The following is a 27,992-nucleotide window of genomic DNA, read 5'->3' as shown; positions in this document are numbered from 1 at the left end:
TGAAATTACATTCAAGGGTAATTGGTGTAATTGTTAACAAAGTAGTAAAACCTTGGTTTACACGCAGTCGATAACCTGGTGTATTCATTAAACAAAGTATTAAAACCTTGTTACAATTCGAATCCCCAATTAGTTGGAATATTTAACTTCGGGTATAATAATAATTTGACGAGGACACTCGCACTTTATATTTATGACTGATGGACTGTTATGGACAAAAACCAGACGGACATATTAAATAATCCAGGATAAAGGACAATTAACCCATGGGCATAAAACTAAAATCAACACGTCAAACATCATGATTACGGAAGTTTAAATAAGCATAATTCTTTTATTTCATATTTAATTTCCTTTATTTTATATTTAATTGCACTTCTAATTATCGCACTTTTATTTATTGTTATTTAATTGCACTTTTAATTATCGTACTTTTTAATTATCGCAAGTTTATTTTATCGCACTTTTATTATTCGCAATTTCATTATCGTTATTTACTTTACGCTTTAATTTAAGTCTTGTATTCATTTTTAATATTTTACATTTGGTTTTAACTGCGACTAAAGTTTAAAATCGACAAACCGGTCATTAAACGGTAAAAACCCCCCTTTATAATAATAATATTACTTATATATATGTTTGTATTTTTAAAAGTAAATTAATATAGCGTTGAGCTTTGTTTAAAGATTTCCCTGTGGAACGAACCGGACTTACTAAAAACTACACTACTGTACGATTAGGTACACTGCCTATAAGTGTTGTAGCAAGGTTTAAGTATATCCATTCTATAAATAAATAAATATCTTGTGTAAAATTGTATCGTATTTAATAGTTTTTCCTAGTAAAATATAAACTATTTCGTATACACCTCGCATAACATCATACATACATGACAAAAAGTAATAAAATCGAGACGTTATGAAAATGATAGAAGCAAATTTTCATGAGTTTTAAATCAAGCCTGGATTTCAATTTAGTCTCTAAGCGGCAGTCAAGTCGCCAATAAATCGACGCTTGATGTTGCCTCATATAATAATTCATATGAAATTCATATTGTTGTCTCATCTACCATGAAAATGGTTGATGAAATTCATATTGTTTAAATTCAAATCAATAGTTAATTCGAAGAAATAAACAACTATTACATTATACTCTGTAATTCATATGAATTGTTAAAATTTAAAGTTATAAATTCACACAAAAATCAATACTTAATCTTGTACAAAAGGATGACTTAATATATAGCACATATCATACAAATCAATTGTGCCAATAACAAATCTTATTCTAAGAAAGAATTTGCCGTTTTCGAGTTTTTGATTGACAGTTTTTTCGAAGCATCGTACCAATGTTCCGCTAATATTTTTTCTTCATACGGTATCTAATGCAGAAATTGACATTTTATGCGTTCACTTGTTTCACGTACTTTTTGTTTCATTTTTTTTTTTACTCGTTGTTCGGTTTCGAGTTGTGTTTTAGGTACGGATTAAATAGTTGGTTGTGTTGGAAGTGTGGAATGTATGATATTTGTTGTTGCGAAAAGAAATGTTGTTGGTTAAATATAAATATTTGTTTTGAAAAGTATTAGTTATATGGTATTTGTTGTGGGTTAAATGGTATTTGTTGTTGTTGTTGTTGAATATATTGTTGCTGATAGAATGATTTTTGATTAGGTGCAAATTTTGAAAAACTTGTTTGAATTAGAATGGCTCCTATTAATTGAGTCAACAACAAGCGTCGATTTATTGGCGACTTGACTGTCACTTAGAGCATAAATTGAATGTGCAGGTTTTAAACTCATGGAAATTTGATCCTACCATTTTCATGGCGTCTCATGTTTTATTTTTTATATTTAATTTAAATTTTTTATTAAATTTCCTACTTATTGGCCGGGTCCATTCGGAAACAATCTCTTTATCCGTCGAAGGAAGAGGAGGATGACTTTCTCTACTTCTTGGAGTGTACACTCTGAGTGAAAAAATGACTTTTCTTTATTCAATGATAGGGGAAGGATTGTCTACATCCCACTTCCCCCATACACCACACATGTGGTATTGAGTTTTGTTGTTGTTGTTGTTGTTGTTGTTGTTGTTGTTGTTGTTGTTGTGTTTGAATTAGAGATGAATTGTTAGCTTGATTGGAAGACGAATTAGCTAGTGACGGAGTAGAATTGTTGAATGTATGATTGTAAAAATCATTAGATGAATTGTTGTTAGGCTGAAACACTTTTTTGTGAAATTTTGGAGTAATAATTTGGATGAAATGTATTAGTTTTTGTATTGAATAGGTGTGTAAAATTTAGTGTGAAATGAGTTGTACTTATAGTTGACTAAGAGTAATTTAAAAAAAAAAGAATACAATAATAAATTTATTAAATTTTCAACAAGAATGTTAGCGTTTTTTATATTCTAAAGGGCAAATTTAAAAAAAATATAAAAATTTGTGCGGGCCCTGACTTTGTCAGCGCTAGCGAAAGTAAAATGGGTGGTTGGCGCACCAGCTGGCGCTCTCAAGCTATCCGAGTTAAAGTTTGGAGCTAACTCCTCCACTTTAACGTGGATAGCGAGTAGATCAACCAAGATGTTGAAGTTGTGATGTGATCTAGCGGTTGGTGGCTTGCCTCCTTTAGGGGAGGTCAGAAGTTCGACCCCCGTTGGCTACATATTAAAAACACAATTTCATCCCTCCCATGACGTATCCACCCATGACAGTTTTACCATATCGTCTGGGGGTAAAGGGGAGGGGGGTTTTACTTGGCCGTGTCCTTGGATCGGTTTCAAGGTTTCCTCCCGGGCAGTGTTGGGAGCGGAGTTATCATCGCTGCATCGGCATAGTCGAAACGGGAAACGATCACAACGGGTGGATTAGTCACCATTGGGTGATCCCAATCGTTGTTCAAAAAAAAAAAAAAAAGAGATCAACCAAGACGTTTATAGATTAAAATCTTACAGGAAAATAACGTTCACATACGTGTAATCTATATCTATATCTATATTCTATATTATATATAATAACAAAGTCAAATTTAGCTAATCAACATTCAAAAGGTTGAGATGGGAATAAATGGACCATTGGATTAACTCTCATCTTGCAATAACAACCATTGATTCACTTGATCACTTAACATTTGTCTCTCTCATCCATTTCAATTGTTTATTGTCAAAACTACCCTTAACCCGCTCCAAGAAGAAAATACGGGGTAACTGATGCTCCCAAAAATTATTACGAAATAAAGCATTCAAGCAAATAGGGTTCTCAAAAATTATTATGGATCGAAACAATTCATGCAGATGCAATTAGGGTTCAAAAAATCCTTTGTTTTCTGAACTTTTTTTGTTACGAAATAATTATTACGAAATAAAAAATTATTACCAAATAAAGCATTCAAGCAAATAGGGTTCTCAAAAATTATTATGGATCGAAACAATTCATGCAGATGCAATTAGGGTTCAAAAAATCCTTTGTTTTCTGAACCTTTTTTGTTACGAAATAATTATTACGAAATAAAAAATTATTACGAAATAAAGCATTCAAGCAAATAGGGTTCTCAAAAATTATTATGGATCGAAACAATTCATGCAGATGCAATTAGGGTTCAAAAAATCCTTTGTTTTCTGAACCTTTTTTGTTACGAAATAATTATTACGAAATAAAAAATTATTACGAAATAAAGCATTCAAGCAAATAGGGTTCTCAAAAATTATTATGGATTGAAACAATTCATGCAGATGCAATTAGGGTTCAAAAAATCCTTTGTTTTCTGAACCTTTTTTGTTACGAAATAATTATTACGAAATAAAAAATTATTACGAAATAAAGCATTCAAGCAAATAGGGTTCTCAAAAATTATTATGGATCGAAACAATTCATGCAGATGCAATTAGGGTTCAAAAAATCCTTTGTTTTCTGAACCTTTTTTGTCAAATATCAAAGTCGATAGAATTTTTTAACGCTGCATAAATCAAATTCGGCTCTAAACATGCATCAGATGAAATCAAAATCGTTCGGTCTTCATCAGATCATTCAAAATTGTTAGGTTTTCATTGCAGGTGTGTAATCAAACTCAATCAATTATAATTGTTACCTATCCATACATATGTTTATTGTCAAAAATTCTATTGCAGGTGTACTTTTAAGAAAGTAGGGTTCTTGAGTATTATTTGGATTTTGTTGACATTCTCACAGTCCATTGGTTAAGCATTATGATTTTTTGTTTTTAAGTGATACAGGGTTTGATATTGTGATTTTGTTCTTGAAATAGGCAAAAGACTTGTATGAAATTAGGATTAAAAGCAGATCCATTTCATAAACAAAGACAAATCAATTGAAGATGTTGCCATGGCGATTGCTGATTTTGTTGTGTCTGTCAGGTATTCTTTATGTGAATACCTTTGTAGTTAGCGATTGATTCAAACCAACGTAGTTATTGATAGATTTATTATGTTTGGTATAATGATTTAATGTTTTAAACAGAACAATACATTTGATTGATGTTTGTTATATTCAGTATGATGATTTAAACAGGACAATACATTTTGATTTACACGAAACAATACTTTGGATGTATTCTTGATTCAAAAAATGATTAGTAAAGATAATGAAGAAGAGATTAAGGTTTGAAAACCTTAAGGTTATAAAATACATTATCTTTGATACAGTAACTTTTAGATATAATTAGGCTTAAAGGTTTAGCTCCACATGATGTTAGTTCTGTGTACAAATGTTTAGCCTGAAAAACATAAATTTAGATTTAGTTGCAGTTTGAAGTCATTATTTTTATGCATTTATTAGTCATTATACATTGATATGAATAGTCTCCATGTTTATAGTCCAACTAAAACTGATCTTTTGTTGTCTAATCATGCACAAGAGTCCGAAATCTATCACGTACTAATTTTAAATAACTTATTGGTACTGTTTTTGTTGGAGCCAGCTATGAGTTTACTATAGCTATGAGTTTACTATACTGGTATTGTCAAAATTGTGACATGATAGTGATATTTTATATTTGTTTGGTGTGCAGATTGTTTTACAATATTCAGAGATAGAAAGGCTCCTTTAGAAGCAACATTTTTTTACTTAAAAAAATAGCCAAACAGAAATAACATGTTGAGCTTTAGATTTATTGTGATGTATAGTGTTTGTATTCAATCTTTCATGTTATCTTCAATTTATAATATGCTGAAACAAAAAGTTTGGATTAACCTAACTTTGTTGTTGAGGTAGATACAACTTCGAAACTTCAATCTTATATTGTAAAAGTGTAGAACAAAGTAAGTGCGTTAAAAATCGTAGCTCATTTTGGGAAAGTGAAGAACTATTTTGATATGCTTGCCTCGATTGGTATCTCTTTTTGTTTGTAATTTCATGTAGTCAGAATAACCATTCTGATCTTCGTTAATTCTAACTAAATAACGGGTTCTGATTTTCGACTTTCCAAATTATTACAGGGCGAAAAATCTCATAACACAACCATTGTTGCTTGGACGTTTGGATATCCGGTTCCAGGTACGATCATAAACTTTATTTTTTTTCTTGTATGGTACATGTTTTTGTTGTCAAGTGACTTGGGTGATAGATGAATGTTGCCATGTTGACCCATTTACTTATCAGTAGATCAAGTATGTGTCAAGTATTACGACCACATGTAACGTTCAAACACTCAAATGGCTAAACTTGATACATGAATCACTTAAAAAGAAAGAGGTCAATTTGGTCATAATTTGTGTAAACTGTCTTTTTATGTATAATACATCCTAAATCATTTTTAGTGGGGAATATATAATATTGTAGTAGTATAATTGTTGTGCAGTGTTTGACATTTGATTTATGAAACAATGATTGAAGCATTTGGACAAAAGATATTGGACTTTCGTATGTATTTGTGTACGTAATTTTGGAGTACTTGCACTTGAAGTTATAATTTGGAAGAGGCCGATGAATCCTTCATCGAGAAGGGCCTTATTATTGATGACTAGGTATGGCTTTATTTCTTCAAATCAAAATTTTCCAATTTATGTTGTTGAACTATTGAAATTATGTATTTGGGCTCAATTGAATAACTTAATTATGGAATATATAAACAACATAAGATCATTGATAGATCTTGTGAATTACTTACATCCATCTTATGCTCCCACAAATGAAAATTGTCAATCTGCATAGTCAAAGTCAAAACCCTGTGCAATTTTATATGTTGCATATTGGGTGGGTAAAACAATTATGTAAACAAGCAACTTATAGGATGTGTGAAATTATTTTGGGTTATGAATCTATAGTATGGTAAATCATCATGTGTATTTTTTTTTTTCTTGCAGAGGTGACTCTATTACTGGGTAAGATACGTATTGGGGTAGTGGCCCATGGAAATATGTATGGTAAGCAAACTATAAAAATGTTCAAGTACAAAAATAGGAGTTGGTTAGTGTGACAACTGACAAGGGTTGGTCTATATTGTTCTTTGATCACGACCTCATAAAATGGTAACAACAAGACAAATACTCAGGTAAGCTTATTTGTAAATTTTTGCACCTTTATTCAGAATCTATTGTTACAGACTTCATATAGTATTTTTTTAAGATTGCTGCAATTGAATAGTTTTATATTATTTCAAAATTTACAACAAATATGTTGTCTGAAGCTGACTCTGATAAGAGATATTGTTCATAATTAACATCGTAATATATATATATATATATATATATATATATATATATATATATATATATATATATATACACACACACACGTTAGTAGCTATCCATGATAAGCTCTAAGTTTCTCAAAATGTTTGCAGGTCAACATCAGACGTTCAATAGACACGGGAAATTGCTTTCACAAACATAAAATGTCAGTTTTTGTTTATTTACTATTCATTTTTTTTCATACTTGCTACGAATTCATTAAACCATTGTGTTGTACGACGTGTTACTTAATTGTTAAATTTACTGTACAAGTGCTTTAATAACATTGTGAATTATATTCCATCATATTAAACTTTTTTCACGTTTGCCAATGATTTTTCATTCCAATATATTCTGATATCTCTCAAAATAGGTTTCATAAGTTTTTATTTCAAAAACCCGCGAAATCGCGGGTTATAAACTAGTTGTATATGATATCATGGTATATTAGAGTGCAAGAAGTAGGTGTTTGTTTCGTCAACTAAAATGGGTGGTTGCGACACTATGGGTGTGTTTGGCAAAGAGCTTTTAGGAGCTTTTTGGAGCGTTTAGCTTTTAACGTTTATCAAAAAGCTCCTAACTATTAATTTAGCTCCGTTTGGATAAACTAGCTCTTAGCTTTTAGGGTTGAGTAAAAGCTCTAAAATTAAACGCTACATACACAAGCGTTTAGAAAATTTGAACTAGCTTTTTGGATGTAAATTACTCAAATACCCCCTGATTAATTTATAACTCAACGCCCTTAAACACCAGAACCCTACGTAAGAGTTTTATACGGCTGCCTTCAGCTACCAAGAAGTCGATAACTTTTATTACTCAAGAATTATCTCGTCGATCAGCCATCTATTTCGCCTGGTATGCTCTATCAAACCTGAAGTTCATCTTATGCATCAATCTCTGATTTTCTGTTTGTTTCATTCTGTTCATGACGTAGTAGCGTTATGTTATTATAGTTTTTTGTATGTTTGTTATCTGGAAGTGTTGTACTTGTTTATTTTGATCATGTTGGTTGTTATACGTTGTTTGCAATTGGTAAACAGACATATTAAAGTAAATTGACATGTCTAATTTTCTATATGTTTGTTAACTATTTGTCAAGTTTGTTATATGTATGTTTGTTATTTGTTTGCACTTTAGAAGTTTGATTACTGTTTTGGTGATACCCATTGATGATGCAACTACGAACTCAGCGACTATGAGATGTTAGAAAAATTACTTTTCTAGTAACTGAACCATTATAAGCCTGGACACAATCATCAGATTCATTGATACAAATACCGTACCAACATAATCAGTTCAGTAATTGTACGGTTCCTGTACCGATACGGTATAAACCGGTACTATACAGTTTGGTACCGAATTAAAAATTGGAAGTGATTTGCTAATGGATTGAAATGCTAAGAATAAGTTCGGTACCTACTGTATGTTTTCACACGTTTCTTGAGATTCTGACATTATGCCTGATATTACATCAACTATATGGTACATGCGTATTGTAATTTATTAAGCATATAAGTCACTTGCAAGATGGGATAGGTTAATGTGTTGTTGTTGTTGTTGTTGTTGTTATTAAGTTAAAAATTGTACGCTTCAAGTAGCTTTCTGTTAGGATATTTAAGGCAAACGTGTAACTGAGCTTGGGGCTTGTAAGCTGCTATAGGCAAACTGAGCTTACGATGTGGTGTATTTTATAAGGTTAAGATAATCAAGTAGTTTAAATTAAGTATTAAAGTATCATTCGAATCTCATCATGTTGTTAGATGGCCTCAAAACCCGAGAATGCAAAAAAAGAAAACTGGACAAAAGAAATGGTTTTGGAATTTTATCAGTTCTTAAATACATATATCACGAAGCATGGTCGAACTTCTCCATTTAAATGGGTATCCCTTCAACCAGAGTTTGAAAGAGCTATAAAACATAAATTCAACAGTGATAGACCTCTAAAGAACAAGTATGATAGTATGAGAAAAGATTACAACCTCTGGAAGTCACTGAAGAACGGAGAGACTGGTCTTGGTTGGAATGAGAGTACGAAACAACTTAATTGTTCTGATGAATGGTGGAAAACTAAAACTGCGGTAAGATAATATAATTTATTTAATTTTTAAATAACATATAAAGCTAACATAATATAAGTCATTTAATTTAACTAATGATTCACAATATGGAATGATCGTCATTAATAATTTAGTAGTATTATATATATTTTCGGTTATTAGTAGTATTATATATGTTTTCGGTTAGTTGGTAATGACTATGTTTTATTAAACTAAAATAATGATATTTAAGTATTTTTTTCTAGTGTCCATTTTTGTCATTTTACTTATTTTATAACAGCTCCAGCTACTTTTGTAACAGACTGAAATCCGGGCTAGTTGTAAGTTGCCTATTTTGCCCTTAGAGTTTGTGCTTAGTCTTAAGTGCTTTTATTTTAATTATTTTATTAGTGTTTTATTATATTTGTGTTGTGTCCAGTTTGTGACAAGGGTCCCAGAACAGGTTTGTTTATTTTATTTGGACCTCGTTTGGGTTACCTAATCTTGTGCGAAAGATATCAGATAACTGGTAAATACCCGTGTGTTGTACAGTGTGGGAATTAATCCCAATTATGTGACTAGTGTGCTGTATTTTCTCCCCATTTCTAGAAAATTCACCAAAAACACCGTACATTCATCCCTCCCACCTAACCAAACCCTAATTCTTAAACATTGATCTTGAGCTCAAATTGGTGTTAGAATCATGTTTGTTATCGTTTACTGAGTCTATCAAGGTATGTAACATGTGTTTTTGTGTTCAATTCGTTGTTAAATTTATGGTTTTGTGTGAGTTTTGTAAAAAGCTTGAATTTGTGTCAAAACAAGTGATTTAAGTGTTGTTATGGTCAAATTGTTGTGGGTTTTGAGTCTATAACAAGTAGTGAACAAGTTGTGGTTGATTTTGGTGTTTAAAACGAGCTTTAGATCGAGATTTGAGGATTTCATCGTGAAGTCCGTAGCCTTTGTTCAGCTTCTGAGGAAGATGAACACAGTCGGCCGACTATCGGTCGACAGCCGACCGATTGTTGAGTGAACCGACCGATTGTTGAGTGAACCGACCGACTGAGATTTACCTTCGGCCGATTGATGTAATACCAAGTGAATCGACCGACTGGTAAGGTCAGTCGACCGGTTGTGTCGACAGTCGACCGATTGTCAGTGTCAGTCGACCGACTGTGTGACCAGGGCAGAATGTTTTACCAAAGTGCCTTTTTCTAGCCGTTATGCTGCCCGTTTGTATTTTGGTGTTCAGGATGTAAGTGTTAAGCATGAAAATTTTAGCGGACGCATTTTTTTACTAATTTGCTATAATTCGCTGTCAGTGTGTTCAATCTTGATGGGAACACTATTCTAACTTGGTTTTTGCTGTTCTCAGGAGATAAGGACAAGGAGGAAGCTCAGAAATAATAACTGAGCAGTTGCTGGTAATTGGTGAGTGGGTCTATCTCCGGATAGAGTTTAAGTAGCATATCATGCTACTGTGGTTGACCCTTTTACCATGCATAGTGTAGAGATTGCCATGTTAGAATAATATAATATGCCTGATGTTGTATGTGAATTATGTGTACACTGTGTGAATGGCACCAGTCGGGTCTATGGAGAATGGGGACTCGAGACCGTGCCTAGGAGAGGTTAGAGTCCGTATGAGGTCAACCGTGCCTAGGGGAGGTTGGGTCCATAGGCTACTAATTGTGAAGTATAGTGTGAACGATGCACCCCCTGCATCTGGATAACTATACTGTGAATTGAGTAGCAGGGACTATCGGTAGACTCAGGCCCGATCAGTTGGGAGTCGTGTGCTCCTACAAGCCGCCGATCCTCGTATTGTCTTATTGTATGCTAGTTGGTAGTTAGCAGGTGTTGTTGTTCGTATATAGCTTGTGTGTGGCTTAAGCTATATCTGTTAGATAGATTCCATTCACTTAGCGGTACGCTAATCTCCCACATAATCTCCCCTTGCAGGTTTAGGTACTGCTAGTCAGGATGGGTGCTGTTGCAGAAGACATGTTTGACAACCCAACTCTGATGTGGACTTTTGTATAAATAATGTTTTGTAATAACGTAACAACGTTGTGTAAACTTAAACGTAATTACACAGATTAATGTAATGACGTGACATATATAGTGTATGTAAGTAAAGTCTTCAGCTGTGTGTTAAAAAAAAAAGGGCCGGTGTTACAACTTTGCCAAACAATTAAATACATTTAAAAAGCTTCAGCTAAACGCTTTCAGCTAAACGCTTGCAGCTAATATTTCATAAAAAGTTTTGTTTGGTTAAAGGAGCTTAAACCTTTTAAATAGATGGAAAAGACTAAAAGATATTAGAAGTAGCGTTTAACTTTTAGTTTCTAGCATTTGTCATTTTACTTTTTATTTAACAGATTCAGCTCCTCTGCCAAACACCAAAATATTTTTAAAAAGCTAACAGCTAAAAGCTATCAGCTAAAAGTTATCAGCTACCATCTATTAGCTAAAAACTACCAGCTACAAGCTAAAAGCTATTAGCTACCAGCTAGTTTAGCCAAACATACCCTATAAAGACATTATGAGACTGTTTATATGGGGTTATCACCTATATGGCCATTTTCACCTTTTTGCCTCAGAACCCATAAAAAAAAAGTTGACAATTTGCCCGCGCAAGACGCCTCTTTGCAACCTTGCTTCCCGGTAAGCGTGTGGACGCAAAGTGCCTCTTGCGACTTTACTTCCCGGGAGACGCAAGGACGCAATGTACCTCTTGCTTCTGCATGCATATCATAATCAATGTTTTTCTTTCAGATATTTCATCAAACACCTTACGTGCACCTTAATATTCAGTAAAGATAGCATAATAGTCATATTTCACCATGCAAGTATTGGATATTGATCATGTTGACATGTACATATTTGAAAGAGGTTCGGTCATATTTGCATGAACCACATATACTTTTTGTGCTTTCTTTACTGAATATTGTATTTACTGAATATTGTATGTACATTGTATATATTTAAAAGTGTGTTTCAAGCCGTTACGAATACTATAGTACTACATACATTTTTAATACATTGTTGGGTGATTTTCGACCCGATTCAAAAGTGTGTTAGAGCCATTTAACGTACGGTATACGTAAGGTGTTTGATGAAATGTCTTAAAGAAATCATCGATTATGATATGCATGATATGCATGCAGGAGCAAGATGCACCTTGTGTCTCCTGAGAAGCAAGGTCGCAAAAGGCTACTTGCGTCCTTGCATCTACCGGGAAGTAAGGTCACAAAGAGGCACCTTGCGCCCTCGCGTTTTGCGTGAGCAAATTGTCAAAAAAAAAAAAAATTATGAATTCCGGGGTAAATAAAGTAGAAACAAAGGACATTTAGGTGATAATCCCTGTTTTTTTCCATGTTAAATCTTGTTTCCATTAGGCCGGAAGGGGTGTCTGAATTTATGTGACAAAGAAATTGATCAAAATTCAGATTAAGTGACAAAGAAACACTAATTTTAGATACTAAATTAATAGTTGTACACATAAAAATCATTAACTGAAAAGTAAACTGATCATATCTAATCTGAACAAAGTATAGTCAACACGATAGTATGCACAGGCCTTATGTAATCTGAACAAAGTGTAGTCATCACGATAGTATTCATAGAAGAACTATCGTTGCTTGTTTCTTTAAAAGTTAAAAACACTACTTGATGATGTATTGAGCCTTTAAATGAGCCCAACTTCTATACGACATGAACCATTTAACCCATGAATTTGGCCAACATAATGAACCAGTTAGGAGGACTTAGGGACCACAAGTGCGTCATTAACAAAGTTTGAACTTATGATTTCTTCAATTTCTAATTCCTTAATTTTATCAGAAAAGACAAATTTTATTGAATATTGAATATTATAAGAATCAAAAGACAACATGGGGATGGGCTCTAGTAAAGGATTTTTACCCGACAAATATATTAATAACAAAATTGTACAAAGAAGTTCAAGCCTCAAAAACTTGAAGCAACAACCAACAGCCACAGAAACAAGCTAGTATATTTGCCATAGAGTCTTGACTTGCATAACATGCATCACTAGAATGCGTGAACTTGAAAGTCATTGTCTTCAATCGCAATGTCGCCAATATGATAGCCACAAGCTGATCTTTTTTCTGAATGATAAGAATATCAGATTCATTTTAGTGCTACGCGATCGGACCGAAAACACCACCATCAAGCCACTAATGTGGCGTGATGGAGAAAAAATCCGGCGGCGTGATGGTTTCAATCACAAGAAGAAAAAGAGGCGTGAGGAAGCATTCGACCAATCACATTTCAGAGAAAAAAATATGGACCAATCAAATTTAAAAAAATGGTGCGACCTACTCCTTATCACACTATCACTCCATTGTCAATATTGACCTTTATTCCATCATATTTACCATATCACCGCTATACCTCACAAAATGCATCACAAGTTCACAACATTACCATTAAAAAAGGTCTTACAATAAAACACTCACTCTATAAGGAGTTAGAGGAGCCTTAAAACAAGAAATTACAATGGATTAAAAAGACAATCATTCTAACTAGAAATGATTTCTTGCGGATATATACTATTTTCAAGTTAACGAAAAGAAGTTAATCTAATGATTGTCAAACTTAAATCTTAAGTCTAGATTAAAAACTTGGTTTATTTTAATTATCTCTCCTCACGCCTTTAGAAGAATAAAACATAGATATTTGCCTATGATTAGAATTTTCTTAAAGGTAACTATCTCAGTTTCATATAGAAATTTATATCTATAGAAAAGATATAGAATTTTTGAAAAATACATTCGAAAGGAAAGGCTTACTATCTTTAGGATCTGATTCTACACCGTTGTTCAATACCTTAGTGGATCAACTCTATTAAATAAGTGGATTCCTTTACATAAGTGGATTCGTGACGTTTGTTTCACATCATGTAAGCATTTATTATTGTATCAACTCAAAAGCTCACATTTGATCTTTACGGTGCTTACTCTATCAATTAGATCCTTATATAGTGTTGAGAAAAGCGACACCGAATTATAGCAAACCGCTAGTAATAATTGAAATAGCGACAATAAAGAGACACCGAGATTTAACGTGGAAAACCCCAATAGGGTAAAAACCACGGGCGAGGAAAGAAACGCTTCACTAATATGAATAATAGGAATTACGCTTCTCTCTAATTACAAGGATAAGTACCAAGTTTTATATCTCTTGTAATTAGGAGATTTATCACTTACTAATTCTCTATTAGACTACTAGAACACAAGAAGGAAGAATGTGTTGAGATGCATTGAAGAGCTTGAAACCTCCTCTATTTATAGTACAACAAATGAGGGTTATGTGGAGTAAATCAAATGAGAAAGTCTCATTTGTACCTCAAATATTACGGAAAGGAAAATGGTAGGTAGCCTACCATCACCAACCATTGACTTTTCAGCAATCTCCCACTTGAAGATTCGATTGAAGCTCAATCAATCTTCACACGATAATCCTTCCTTGCCAATGATGTTGCTTACGTTTCCGCTAGGCCGCATGAGGAACGACACCAAATAAACTTGTCACGGGTGATTGACTTTGTTAGAAAATCAGCTACATTGCCACGATTCCTTCTTCCACTTTCTCACGAACGAAGTGATACTGAACTCGTATATGCTTTGTATTTGAATGAAATGTCGGATTCCTTGCAAGATGCAAGGCACTCTGGTTATCACAAAATAGAGTGATATTATTTTGTTTGTGTCCGAGTTCCTCCAACAACATCTTCAACCATACTGCCTCTTTAGTAGCTTGAGTAGCTGCTACGTATTCTGCCTTTGTTGTTGACGTCGCCACAACTGACTGCAGTTTTGAAACCCAAATTACTATTCCACCACAAAGTGTGAAAACATATGCAGTGGTAGATTTACTTTTATCGATATCACCTGCATAATCTGAATCAAGATACCATTTGACAATAAATTTCGGTTCCCTATAACATAATGCAACATCTAAGGTTCCCTTGATGTATTTAAGGATCCTCTTTCCCGCATTCCAATGCTCTTTACCAGGATTCGCCATGTACCGACTAACTACTCCCACTGCATGTGCAATGTCTGGTCTTGTACATATCATTGCGAACATTAAACTTCCCACTGCTGATGCATACGGTACTCGAGACATCTCCTTCCTCTCGTCTTCACTGCTAGGACACATAACGGAGGATAACTTGAGATTAGTAGGAAGTGGGGTTAAGATTGGCTTACTATCTTGCATATTGAAACGCTCCAAAATTTTCCTCAAATAATTCTTTTGAGAAAGCCAAATCTTCCTATTATCTCTGTCTCGGTGAATTTGCATCCCTAGAATCTTGTTTGCGGCACCCAAGTCTTTCATTTCAAACTCCCTAGCCAATTGAGTCTTCAGCTTATTAATATGATCTTTGTTAGGGCCTGCAACCAACACGTCGTCTACATATAACAGCAAAATGACAAAATTATTGTCCCCAAACCTCTTGAAATATGCACAAGGGTCTGCATAAAGTCTGTTATATTCAAGGCTCATTATGAAAGAATCAAATCTCTTGTACCAACATCTCGGCGCCTGTTTGAGACCATACAGAGATTTCTTTAACCTGCAAACTAAGTTCTTTTTTCCTTGTAGTTCAAAACCTTCTGGTTGAAGCATATAAATTTCTTCTTCAAGATTTCCATGAAGAAATGCAGTTTTCACATCTAGCTGCTCTAGATGCAAATCAAATGTAGTGCACATCGCTAGAACTACTCGAATTGTTGTAAGTCGAACCACATGAGAAAATATTTCATTAAAGTCCGTACCTTCTTTCTGAGCATATCCTTTAACCACCAGTCTTGCACGATACCGCTCCACTTGATCATCGCCATTTCGCTTGATCTTATACACTTATTTATTTCCAATAGGTTTTCTACCTTTCGGCAATGGCACAAGTTCCCATGTTTTATTTTTATGAAGAGCTTCAATTTCTTCCTGCATAGCCGTCATCCACTGAGATGCATCTGAATGATTCAGTGCCTCGTGAAGAGTTGTTGGCTCTCCTTCCTCTATTAGAAGACAATATGCAACATTGATTTCCATAATATAATCTGAGTGCCACCCTGGACGTTTCCTTTCCCGATTAGAAATACGAGTCGCTGGAGCTTCATCAACGACTACTTGATTTTCATCGTGCTCTGGTACTGCTTCAGAAGAATCTTTATGAAATTCATTACCCACCTGTATTGGTATAGTTTCTTTTGAAGTGCTAACATCTTCAAGATCTTTGTCTTTTGTAAAGACAACATCTCTGCTGATGACTACTTTGTGGGCAGTGGGGTCCCACAAGCGATACCCCTTAACTCCATCAGCATATCCCAAGAACAAACACTTTCGGGACTTCGGCTCCAACTTTGTTTTTTCTTGAGAATTGTACATTACGTATACAGGACTTCCAAATACATGAAGGTCAGAATAATTAACTGGTTTTCCAGTCCACATTTCCATCGGCGATTTCAACTCAATTGCAGTTGATGGTGACCGATTTATCACGTAACAGGCAGTACTTACTGCTTCTGCCTAGAATGATTTTTTCAAGCTTGCAGTTGCCAACATCGCCCTTGTTCTATCTAACAAGGTTCTGTTCATCCGCTCTGCCACTCCGTTTTGTTGAGGAGTGTATGCCGTCGTGAACTGCCTTTTGATACCTTCTTGTTTGCAGAACTTATCAAATTCATGACCAGTGTACTCTCCTCTATTATCTGTCCACAAACACTTGATCTTTTTACCAGATTCAAGTTCAACCCGCGCTTTGTAAACTTTGAAAGCTTCAAACACATCTGCTTTCCTCTTGATTGGCTACACCCAACATCTCCTAGTGTGATCATCAATAAATGATACAAAATAGTTTGCTCCTCCTAGGGATTGAACTGGTGCTTACCACACATCAGAGTGAACCAATTTCAGAACCAATTTACTTCTAGAATTTGATGTGTTAAGCTTCAGGCGATGCTGCTTGCTGATTACACAATGCTCACAGAAAGGTAGCGATACCTTTGTAAGACCAGGAATAAGATTTCTTTCAACAAGAATCTTCATACCTTGTTCAGACATGTGTCCAAGCTTTTGATGCCATGTTATAGCAGCTTTATCACTTGAACTATTCGAAGCAACAGATGCTTTCGATTCCTGTACCGTCTCGCCTTTCAGAATGTATAAATTAGCACCCACCTTTTCTCCTTTCATTAGTACAACCGCGCCTTTCTTGATTATCATGATCTTCTCATGTATCACCATCTTACAACCAAGATCATCCAATTGTCCTAAAGACAATAAGTTCTTCTTCAAACCCTCCACGTGTCGTACACCTTGAATAGTACGAACTGTACCATCGTGCATCTTCAGAATGATATCTCCAATTCCAATGATCATTAGTTCATGATCATTGCAACTATATACAGATTAGCCTGAGATACGTTCATATTGTTTGAACCATTCTCTTCTAGGGGTCATGTGAAAAGTAGCTCCCGAGTCAAATAACCAGACATCAACAAATGTCTTTCTGACTTCATTTGCTACCACTGCCTCACTAACCAAAGCAGTCCCATCATCTGAAGTGCTTGCAATATTTCCTTGAGGATTTGAGTTATTTAAACTTCGACAATCCTTCTTCAGATGACCTTTCTTGCCACAATTGTAGCATGTATAGGTCTTCTTCTTTTTAGACTTCGGTTTACCCTGATTGTGACTCCCACTTGGGCCACGTTCCGTTGATCTCCCTCCTGACACCACCAAGGCCTCCACTTGTCGTGAACCGGCCTGTTTGTCCTCCTTGTTATTGCGCCGATTTTCTTCTTCTAGAATTGCAGCCGCAACTTTATCATAGACTAGATACTCCGAGAGAACATTATTGGTTAAGTTAATAATGAGTTGATCATACGAGTCAGGTAGACTCTGAAGTAAAAGTTCAACACGTTCTTTTGGCTCTATATTGCAACTTAATGAAGCGAGTTGAGAAAATAGAGTATTCAAAGAATTAATGTGCTCATTAACTGAAGTAGATTCATTCATGCGTAGCGCATAAAGTTTCCTCTTAAGGAATATCTTGTTGTGGAGTGATTTGGTCTCGTACAATTTTACGAGGTGATCCCAAATCTCTTTCGCTGTCTTCTTTTCTTCTATGCTAGACAATACGCCATCTACTAGTGCCAGATGAAGATTTGCGATAGTCTGGCCGTCCATCTCTTTCCATTTTTCATCAGTGACTTCGGCGGAACGTCCACTAATGGCCGCCAAACACTTATCCTTTCTCATGATAGCTTTCATCTTTAGTTTCCATAACGAGAAGTTACTCCCGTTGAACTTTTCAATTTCGAATTTCGTAGACATTGCTATAATCACAATTTTCTTTTCGACAATACTATTTTTCTGATAAATAGTACCCGGGAACTTTTATCGAGTGAAATTAATCTTACTTATTTTCTGATGTGGACGATCCACTCCCGTGGCAACCACAGAACATACGATAAGTAGATTAATACACACTAGATACTTAGACCTTAGTTCTGATACCACTTGTTGAGAAAAGCGACACCGAATTATAGCAAACCGATAGTAATAATTGAAATAGCGACAATAAAGAGACACCGAGATTTAACGTGGAAAACCCCAATAGGGTAAAAACCACGGGCAAGGAAAGAAACGTTTCACTAATATGAATAATAGGAATTACACTTCTCTCTAATTACAAGGATAAGTACCAAGTTTTATATCTCTTGTAATTAGGAGATTTATCACTTACTAATTCTCTATTAGACTACTAGAACACAAGAAGGAAGAATGTGTTGGGATGCATTGAAGAGCTTGAAACCTCCTCTATTTATAGTACAACAAATGAGGGTTAGGTGGAGTAAATCAAATGAGAAAGTCTCATTTGTACCTCAAATACTACGGAAAGGAAAATGGTAGATAGCCTACCATCACCAACCATTGACTTTTCAGCATATAGCCATAAAAACACACTTTTTCATCGGCATGTGACTAAAATAATACCATTCCTGTATCTCAACATGATCTACAAATACAAAGCCACTGCCACGTAAAGACGACCCTTTTTAACAACCAAACAACTCCAGTTCTCGAACAATGTAACGAGTCTTTTCATGAATTGTGTTTTTCATTAATGTTTTCATAGTAAATGATGGATGCTTGTGAAGAAATATATAGACAAATTTCTATACGTTTTAGAAATTTTAGAAGGGGGCTACAGCCACCACCAATATTTGTAAGAAAATGATGACCCCAATGGTTAGCTTGGTGGTGAACTTGAGAATCTCTAGCGGAGACTAAAGTTCAATTCCCATGATCTACAACTTTATGTTTTAACTTAAAAAATATGTAAGAAATGATTAATGTGTAAAAATGCATCAAGCCATCAACTAGTATGCGGATGTACGTATAATTAGGCGATAATCCGTTTTGTTTTTATGCGGTGAGATGTAAGTGAAAATATGCTATAAGATAATCAGCCAGTGAGGTATAAGTTGATTATCGAACTCAAAGGCATGCTAGTTACTTAAAAGAAACAAGCCATTTCAACACAAAATTTGAACTCGAATTCTCATATTTTTAGTAATACAACTTTATGAGCTTAACAGATTTTTCATTTTGCATGCATCGAGTATCAACCAATTTATGAAACTCAAAAAACTCTCTCTAATAACAAAGGGTTAAGTGTGATCGCAATATTGTCAGGCTTACACAACGGGAAGGATAAGCATTTGAGAATTTCTAAGTGTCGCAATCTCAACCATTTTCACTTTTCTAATAGTATTACAATAACCAAAGAAAGGTTCGGTGGCGTGATGATATTGAGGTGCCCTTGTGACACTAAAGTCGTGAGTTCAGGTCATGCTATGAACATTAATATTCGTGTTGGGAGTGTGAGTTTGTTTTATTAAAAAATAGGAACACAATAGTTAATTTTCAAAGCTTCGAGTAATGGAAATTGAGTGATCGTTTCTCCAAAATTTCCCTTCTCAAATGCTACCCCAAACAAGTACAAGATCAAAAGATTTGGGAAACCACAATAAGTGGGTGAAGGCCTGAAGGGGTGAAGTCATACATGGTTAATCTGTTAAACTTGAAAACAGGTCACTACATGGTCAATTGTTCAAAACAGTCGCTGCCAAATACATTTACATTTATAATATCAAAACATTCCAATGTCCTCGTGCATATAATATACGGAGTACAATAACAAGTCACAAAAATCCATATTAAGAACATATATTGACACAACCATGAAAATACAGTTTTTATGCTCAGAACTAGTAAGGCAGACCACATTAGCTGCAAACACTGACTATGTTCAAATGCCAAAAGCCACAACCTTTTCCCATCATTCATATCAGACTACTGATCACATTTCTGCTTCTAAAGACATTCCAAAAGATACACCAAATTCACACAAAACTAGAGGATAAAGAAAACGCAAGTGCATAATACTAAGACCAGTAGATCTTCACTTCGGCTGCGGTGGAGGCTCGATGGAATTCTAGCAGCTTTGTAGCAAACATCAACTTTCCATTCTCACCACCATACATCATGGATTGATTAACATATATATCAATTTTCTTTAGAAAGGGCGAACAAGCAAGTAAATTCTTTATCAAATATATCTCATTCTCTGAACCTCTAAAAGATTTAAACACCACAAAACGTAGCTTAAGCTGCCCCATTGAGATGTGGTTCAACGCTGAAGAACAAATGGCAAGCGGAAGGACAGCATCATTGTATGTAGCCTAAAAAAATATAAAAGTATTCAAATGCCCACCTATGAGATTTAATGATCACTATTATCATGATGCATATAAATATAAATTTATTTTTCATTTTTCATTTTTTTCCCTATTAACTTTCTTAGTTCTGTGAGCTGAGAATCGACTAGTGTTTTCCCTTTCAAAGCTGTCATCGTCATTAGTTCATCTCGTTCGTCTAGATGTGAGGATCCTCCATGAAATATGGCTGAGCATGTGTGTGAGAATGTACACTTCGAGTCGAATGAGAATGAAGCTCGTGATAACCGTGAAGATCGAGTTATTTCGTTTTTGTTTTTTAATTTTCCGGAATATTGGGCTCGGTCCGACTGCTGGAAGTTTTTTGATCAGTATGGCTCAGTGAAAGACGTTTATATCCCTAGGAAACGATTATCGGGTGGACAACGTTTTGGTTTCGTGAGATTCGAGGGGATTCAAGACGTCGGTAACTTCACTGGAGTTTTACAATCTGCTAGTTTTAATGGCGAAAGGCTTCGAGTATACAAAGCTATAGACAGGAAAAAGATAAACGTTGCTCGCTCTGAAAATGGCATGGCTTTTAACAAGTCGAAGGTTGCTTGGACTCAAGATGCATGGCGGACTGAGAAAAGCTTTGTGGATAGTGTTACAGGTGTGAGGTATTCTTCAACCAATTTTGCGTCTCAACCTCTGATAAGTCCTCCTATCCATAAAAATTCCAGCAACGCTAAAGGAAGTTCAAACCATATCGAGATAAATGTTAATGGCAAGATATTCGAGATCAATTATCAAGCGTCTGTAAAAGATCACAAGATCGTTTTTAGCTTTAATAAGGATAGATATTCTTGGTCTTTGATCGAAGAGGATAGAAAGAGTTCATGTTTCACCGAGGATGATGAGGTTAATGCTCGTGATTACAAGGGTGCTGACGTCTCTATTCCACCATCATCATCTGACAACGAAGATGGCAACTCTCTGAAAATTCCGAACACCGGAAACATGTCAGTGACCGGGGATCAGGAGATTCAAGGTAATTCAACTGGAGCATCGACCACTACGTTTGTCATTCGTTCCACCAGAAATCCTTTGGTGGACAGAAGTGTAAACGTAGATGGTGATGGTGATTGTTCCCGAGATGGCTTAGATTCTGGCGTAGACCTTTCGAGTGCCAACTGTGGTAGTGAGGTTTCCAACACTGATGGTGGTTCCTTCGAGATATCTTCGCGTGAAAAAAAAGTGCTTCTAATCTCGAGGTACCGTTGGAAACAACAGAATCAAGATTTTCAAAAAATGAGACTAACATTTCAAACGTAAAGCAAGAAATAAGTGTTGGGATAAACGAAGGGACATGTGCGAATAATATTGGACCGTTGGGAGGTGATGTGCATGTAGACTCATCTGATGGTGGTTCCCCACAGATATCTTCGCGTGAAAAAGAAAGTGTTTCTAATATCGAGGTTCCATTGAACACAACAGAATCGAGACTTTCAAAAAATGCGGCTGATAATTCAAACATAAAGCAAGAAAGAAGTGTTGGAATAAATGGCGGGCCCTGTGAAAATAATATTGGGTCATTGGGAGGTGATGTGATAATAGATGTTAGTGCGTATGAAAAGATAAAAGTAAATAATTCATGTGGGCCTGGTACTAATGTGTCTAAAGATTCTGAAAAGGTCAAACAAGCCTCAAATGGGATGGGCGTGTCCCCTGATTTAACATATACCGCGGCGGTAGCTCGTTTTCGTGTTAAGGGGAAAAAAGTTTATCCTTTGATTAAAAGTCATTTCATTAAACATGTGTGGGGTAGGAGAGATATGAAACGCAATCGACTTCGGGATAAATTTCGATGGCAAGATAAATATCTTATCGAGAACGTGATGAAAGACTCGGATGAGGATATTGATTGCTGCTCAGACTGCTCTTCCTGCGCGTCATCGGATTCGGAATCATAGTCTAATTAGCTGTCGTGTCGTGTTCTTTTAATATCCTCGTGATTGTGTGTTTCCTATAGCTTCGTGTTGTTGGTTGTTTGTGCATTTTTTTGGTGCGGTCACTTGTAGCCTCGTGTCTTGTCTAGCTCCTTGCTAGTTTGTTTCGTGTTCTTTTTATTTTAATAATACTTACTTGCCTTTCAAAAACAAAAAAAAAAATATAAATATAAATTTACTTACTGTGATCTTCAGGGTCTGCAATTCTGGTGAACTCCATATCATTTCAAAGGCAAACAATAACTTAATATCACTTCCAAAATCTATTGGGTATAAAATCAGGGTGCTGAGGCAGCGAAAGGAGGTACAGACACTTTTTGCGGCACCCGATTCTCCTAAGAACTATAAGAAAAGTGGTAAATAAATAGCCACATCAATTAGCAATATTAGCAATAAAGCATTTGCTGCAATATCAAACTTAGGCATACCCTGCACATACGAAGATCCAAATAAAGCTCTTGAAGTTTTGAGAAATGACCCACAAGGCGAATGATTAAAGAACCTGTGATCGCTATGTTGTCAAGCATACACAATGGGAAGGATAACCATTTAAGATTTTTAAGTTTTGCAATCTCAGCCATTTTTACTTTTCCAATTGAATCACAATTGCTGACTTTCAAAAACTCAAGTAATGGAGACTGAACAATAAAGTCTCCAAAATTACCGTTCTCAAATGCTACCTGATACAAATCCAAACTCAAAAGATTCGGGAAACCACGAAAAGTGGGTGCGGGGTAAAGAGAACAGTTACGAAGCATCAAACATTCTAGCTTCACACAAGAGAAAAGATGGGAAGACAACTTAAGAGGTTCTAAATTCATATTTTTTAGATTAAACTCCTCAATTCCCTTCCTAGACAAGAACATCACCCAATGATTAATATCCTTAGCATCCAATTTCTTATCATTTGGTATATATAGATCAAACTTTGTAATGGAACCTTTAAGATGAAGAAGAATTCTATTCATATTCCTCTCATCGTACCAATTTTCACCACCTAGTCTTGCCAAATGCTCCGAGAACTTCTTGTCAAATACGACATGGCTGAGTAAAGTCCACTTGAACCTCCAGTTTCTTGACAAGATAGCAGTCCTGACCGCATATTGTATCGGCAAACGATCCAAAATATGAGTTATCACATTCTCTGGCATTGTGCTAATAATATCCTCAGAAGCTAATTCGGATGCATTATATTCCCCGGGCGCTGGTTCCATCATCCTAACAATTTTCACGTCTCTTTATTTACAGTGTATTATCATCAAATATAATAATACAGATAAGCTACATCTCAGCTCCCTCGTACACCACTTACGTGGTATTGAGTTTTGTTGTTGTTGTTGTATTATCAAATATAACTTCTGATGCAAATAAAAACAGTAATAATTATTCTAATTCTAACATAAATACAGATAAGCTATAAACATAAGTCGATTAAACGATAAATCACCTGCAAAAAATTGATTTTAACAGCTAAACTGCAGAGTTGATGCACTAACTTTAACACTCAAATGATCATCTTTTTGAGGTATGAAACAAATTGTAAAATAGAAATCACAAAATATTTTATAGCCGTAATCGTACTTAGGCTTGTCTTTGTAAAAGCCCCTTTTCCCAAAACAGAAAAAAAAAAAAAAAAACCCAATAAATGTTCAAAACCCTAGTTTCGTAACCTAACAGAGTACAATCAGTTCCATATCAAGTAAAATTAACGAATCAATATAAAATATTGTTACCGTGATTACTTCTCAGTTGAACATCATTAATATTGGCGTGGTAATCTCAGTAAATTAGTAACCCACTTGTTAGGTAATAGATACATATCGCAAGCTTCGAAAAGTTGTTATTATTCTAAATTATAAAAAATAAAATATCAAAAATGGAAGAAACCATAACCTTGATAGGGTGAGTAATTTCAAGCAGGTGAGTGATTTCAGCAAGTGATCGATGACTACTTCCCAGTTCCCATTTACAAAACTAAAAGGCGATTGTTATATATGGCCAAAAAACTTATGGCCGACAACTTTAATAACACTTTTGATAAAGTGAATTTATTCGATTACAAATTTACGAATATTATTGTGCACCTAACTGCACAAATATGCGATCGATTGTAATGAATGTTGATACCAATTATACATATATAGAAAATTTTATTCTTCTCTCTTTTATCTATGCTCATATATATTTGTAAGAAGGCTTGTTGCTAAGATCAGCCATAAAAGTAGTTATAAGCCTACTGAATTATAACACGTTATCAGCACGAAGTGCTCCGTATAATCAAGGTTTATCTAAGCAAGCACAAGTCACTAATCAAGGTAATAATAATAAATAAAAAAATTCTTTAATGATATCTTATATTATTTATTAGTAAGGTAAATATTATTATCATCATGACTAACATTTATATTTATGTTATATATGGTCGGTTATACCGCCTGAATCATATTTCTGTAATCTAACTTTTATTAACTTCACTAACATTTATATTTATGTTATATATGGTCGGTTATACCGCCTGAATTATATTTCTGTAATCTAACTCTTATTAACTTCACTAACATTTATATTTATGTTATCTAACATTTATGATTACTTATACAATTAATCATTATTTATTTCATGCATACTAATGTTTATTCTTAAATTTATTATTTATGCATAATATGTTTATTCTATTAATCTTCGTATTTATACTAAACGTATTTATACTAAATATATTTTATAGTAATCATATTTATACTAATAAAATTCTTTATTAAAATTATTATTAATATAACGAGTACATAACAGTCATTAACGTCAACTAACGACGTTACAACGGTCATATATACATAACGGTTGTTAACATCAACTGACGACGTTACAACGACTATATTTTTTCAAATATAAAATAAACATCTCCGTTTTTCACATTTTCACATTTTCACAAATCAATCTTCATTTTCTCAGATTACCACTCTCAAAAAGTTTTTGTAAAGATGATTCACACAAGGATGATTTTTCCTATTGTATTGGTCATATTAACTATCATCATTGTTACTAATATACCACATGGTGAACCTATATTCTATCCTGCCCTTGTGGTTTTATTATTTGTAATCATACCATTATTCTGTTGTTTGCTACTTATGAATTTAAAATGATTCTAATTTCATGTTGTTAGAAATTGATTATGATTATAATTTATGTTGTTCATCTTTCTGAAATAGAAAATGTCAAACTTATCAAAGCTTGAGTTTGATGCCCTAGACGTATCGGGAACAAACTACACATCATGGGTCATGGATGTAGAAATAAATCTTGGATCATTGGGTGTTCTAGAAACTTTAAAAGAAAACAATACTTGTTCTGATCAAGATAAATTAAAATCAATTGCTTTTATTCGCAAACATATTGATATCACCTTAAAACATATGTATCTCACTATCAAAGATCCACATGTTTTATGAAAAAGTATCAAGAGTAGATTCGATAATCAAAAGGAAATATTACTCCCAGCTGCGAGGGAAGAATGGAGAAATCTAAGGCTCCAAGACTTTAAAAAAGTAAGTGAATACAGCTCGGCCATGTTCAAGATCCGTTCAAAGCTTCAATTCCGTGGTCAAGAAATAAGTGATGCTGATATGATGGAGAAAACTTTCTCCACAATGCATTCTGCAAACATTACTATACAAGAAAATTTAAGATTGCAGAATTACAAAATTTTTTTCAAACTTCAAACTTATCTCTTAGTTGCAGAAGTGAATAAAGAATTACTGATGAAGAATCAAGAGTCTCGTCCTACGGGTGCGCTAGCATTCCCTGAAGCTAATGCTATTAACAATAATAATAATAATAATAAAAGAAATGCACCTGGACGAGGACGTGGGCGAGGTCGTGGTCATATTGGCCAAAACCATCATCATGAAAATTACCATAACAATAATAAAAATCATAACTATGTTCGAAATCACCTTTATGGTAATGGTCGTGGTGGTGGTCGTAATGTTTACGGTGGTCGTGGTCGTGGACAAAGAAATAATAATCCACAAAATTATAAATTTCAACTACCATACAATACCACAAATCATAATGTTGAAGGAAGCTCTTCAAAGAATATTGAAGATTCTTGTTATCGATGTGGTAAAATTGGATATTGGTCTAAGAACTGTCGAACAAATCAAAATTCTGTTAATCAATATCAAGAATCTCTAAAGGGAAAAGGAAAAGAGGCAAACCTTGTGGATGACCTTGATACAAAAATCACTGAGTCAACAAGTGACTACTTTAATGAATAAATTTTCTATTATATGTTCATATCAAATAAATGGATATAGATTTACGATCTATACCATATCTACTTTACTATATCTTTCCTTATTATGTAATATATTGATGAATTATGTACTCATTATTTGTTTCTCATATTTTGAAGTTCATGATGTACACTACTGGAGTGCAAAATCTGTCAAATGGTGGGGATCTTTGTATTGCAGACAGTGGTACCACACACACTATACTCAAATCTAAAAAATATTTCACTGATTTTAAAGCAACAGAAGGAACGGTACATACTATATCAGGTCCTGCGGATTTAATAAAAGGAATGGGAAAAGCAAAATTCATGTTACCAAATAGTACAAATTTCCTGATAAAAAATGCTTTATTTTCTCCCATGTCAAAGAGAAATTTGTTAAGCTTCTCTGACATATACCAAAATGGATATGATTATCAGTCAGTGACTACAGAAAATGATAAATATTTAAGTATCACTGACGGAAAGCATGTGATTGAAAAACTACCAAGACTTAGTTCTGGTTTACATTATACATATATAAATGTACCAGAAACACACATGGTAGTTAATGAAAAGGCATGTGATCCTGTAATGATCAATCTGTGGCATGAAAGATTAGGCCACCCAGGATCAACAATGATGAAAAGAATAATTCAAAATACACATGGACATCCATTGACGGATCAAAAGATCTCTCATGATGCAATTATCCCATGTACATCATGCTCACTTGAAAAATTGATAATAAGACCATCACCTTTTAAGGTTGAAAAAGAATCACCAATGTTTCTTGAAAGAATTCAAGGTGATATATGTGGACCAATTCATCCACCATGTGGACCATTTAGATATTTCATGGTCCTAATAGACGCATCTAGTAGATGGTCTCATGTTTGTCTATTATCAAGTCGAAATGTAGCATTTGCAAAATTTCTTGCTCAAATTATTAAATTGAGAGCACATTTTCCTGATTATACTATTAAAAGGGTGAGATTGGATAATGCTGATGAGTTTACATCTCAAGCATTTAATGATTTTTGCATGTCTATTGGGATTATTGTTGAACATCATGTTGCCCATGTGCATACACAAAATGGTTTAGCCGAATCACTAATCAAACGATTGCAGTTAATAGCTAGACCATTGATAATGAGAACAAAACTCCCAGTATCTGTATGGGGTCATGCAATTTTACATGCTGCATCATTAATTCGCATTAGACCAAGTGC

The 27,992-nt window shown here is 34.5% G+C and overlaps 1 protein-coding gene and 1 long non-coding RNA gene across 5 annotated transcripts; one reads left to right on the top strand and one right to left on the bottom strand.

Moving 5' to 3' along the window:
• The first annotated feature begins 3,839 nt into the window (after positions 1-3,839).
• On the top strand, positions 3,840-6,926 carry LOC139896991 (uncharacterized). Of its 2 annotated transcripts, XR_011776411.1 has the most exons (5): positions 3,840-4,049; positions 4,262-4,370; positions 5,451-5,508; positions 5,813-5,978; positions 6,318-6,926. It is a non-coding gene; the product is annotated as an uncharacterized lncRNA (long non-coding RNA). The 2 variants fall into 2 exon arrangements; XR_011776410.1 differs by lacking the exon at positions 3,840-4,049 and having other exon boundaries at positions 4,229-4,370.
• A 12,944-nt stretch (positions 6,927-19,870) lies between these two features.
• LOC139896990 (F-box/FBD/LRR-repeat protein At1g13570-like) lies at positions 19,871-24,514 on the bottom strand. Of its 3 annotated transcripts, XM_071879634.1 has the most exons (5): positions 24,381-24,514; positions 23,152-23,705; positions 22,916-22,989; positions 22,671-22,829; positions 19,871-20,505 (listed from the first exon to the last, which is right to left on the bottom strand). In XM_071879634.1, exons 2-5 carry the CDS (start codon positions 23,702-23,704, stop codon positions 20,209-20,211), a joined length of 1,083 nt encoding a protein of 360 aa, XP_071735735.1. In that variant the 5' UTR covers position 23,705; positions 24,381-24,514; the 3' UTR covers positions 19,871-20,208. The 3 variants fall into 3 exon arrangements, with proteins under 3 accessions (XP_071735735.1, XP_071735734.1, XP_071735736.1); XM_071879633.1 differs by having other exon boundaries at positions 22,916-23,705; XM_071879635.1 differs by having other exon boundaries at positions 20,323-20,459; positions 22,916-23,705.
• Between the last annotated feature and the right edge of the window lie 3,478 nt (positions 24,515-27,992).

This window comes from Rutidosis leptorrhynchoides, chromosome 3 (genome assembly GCF_046630445.1).
Source record: "Rutidosis leptorrhynchoides isolate AG116_Rl617_1_P2 chromosome 3, CSIRO_AGI_Rlap_v1, whole genome shotgun sequence".
Classification (NCBI taxonomy): Eukaryota; Viridiplantae; Streptophyta; class Magnoliopsida; order Asterales; family Asteraceae; genus Rutidosis; species Rutidosis leptorrhynchoides.
The sequence above is the reverse complement of the archived record's forward strand: the minus strand, read 5'-3'. Positions and strand labels throughout refer to the sequence as shown.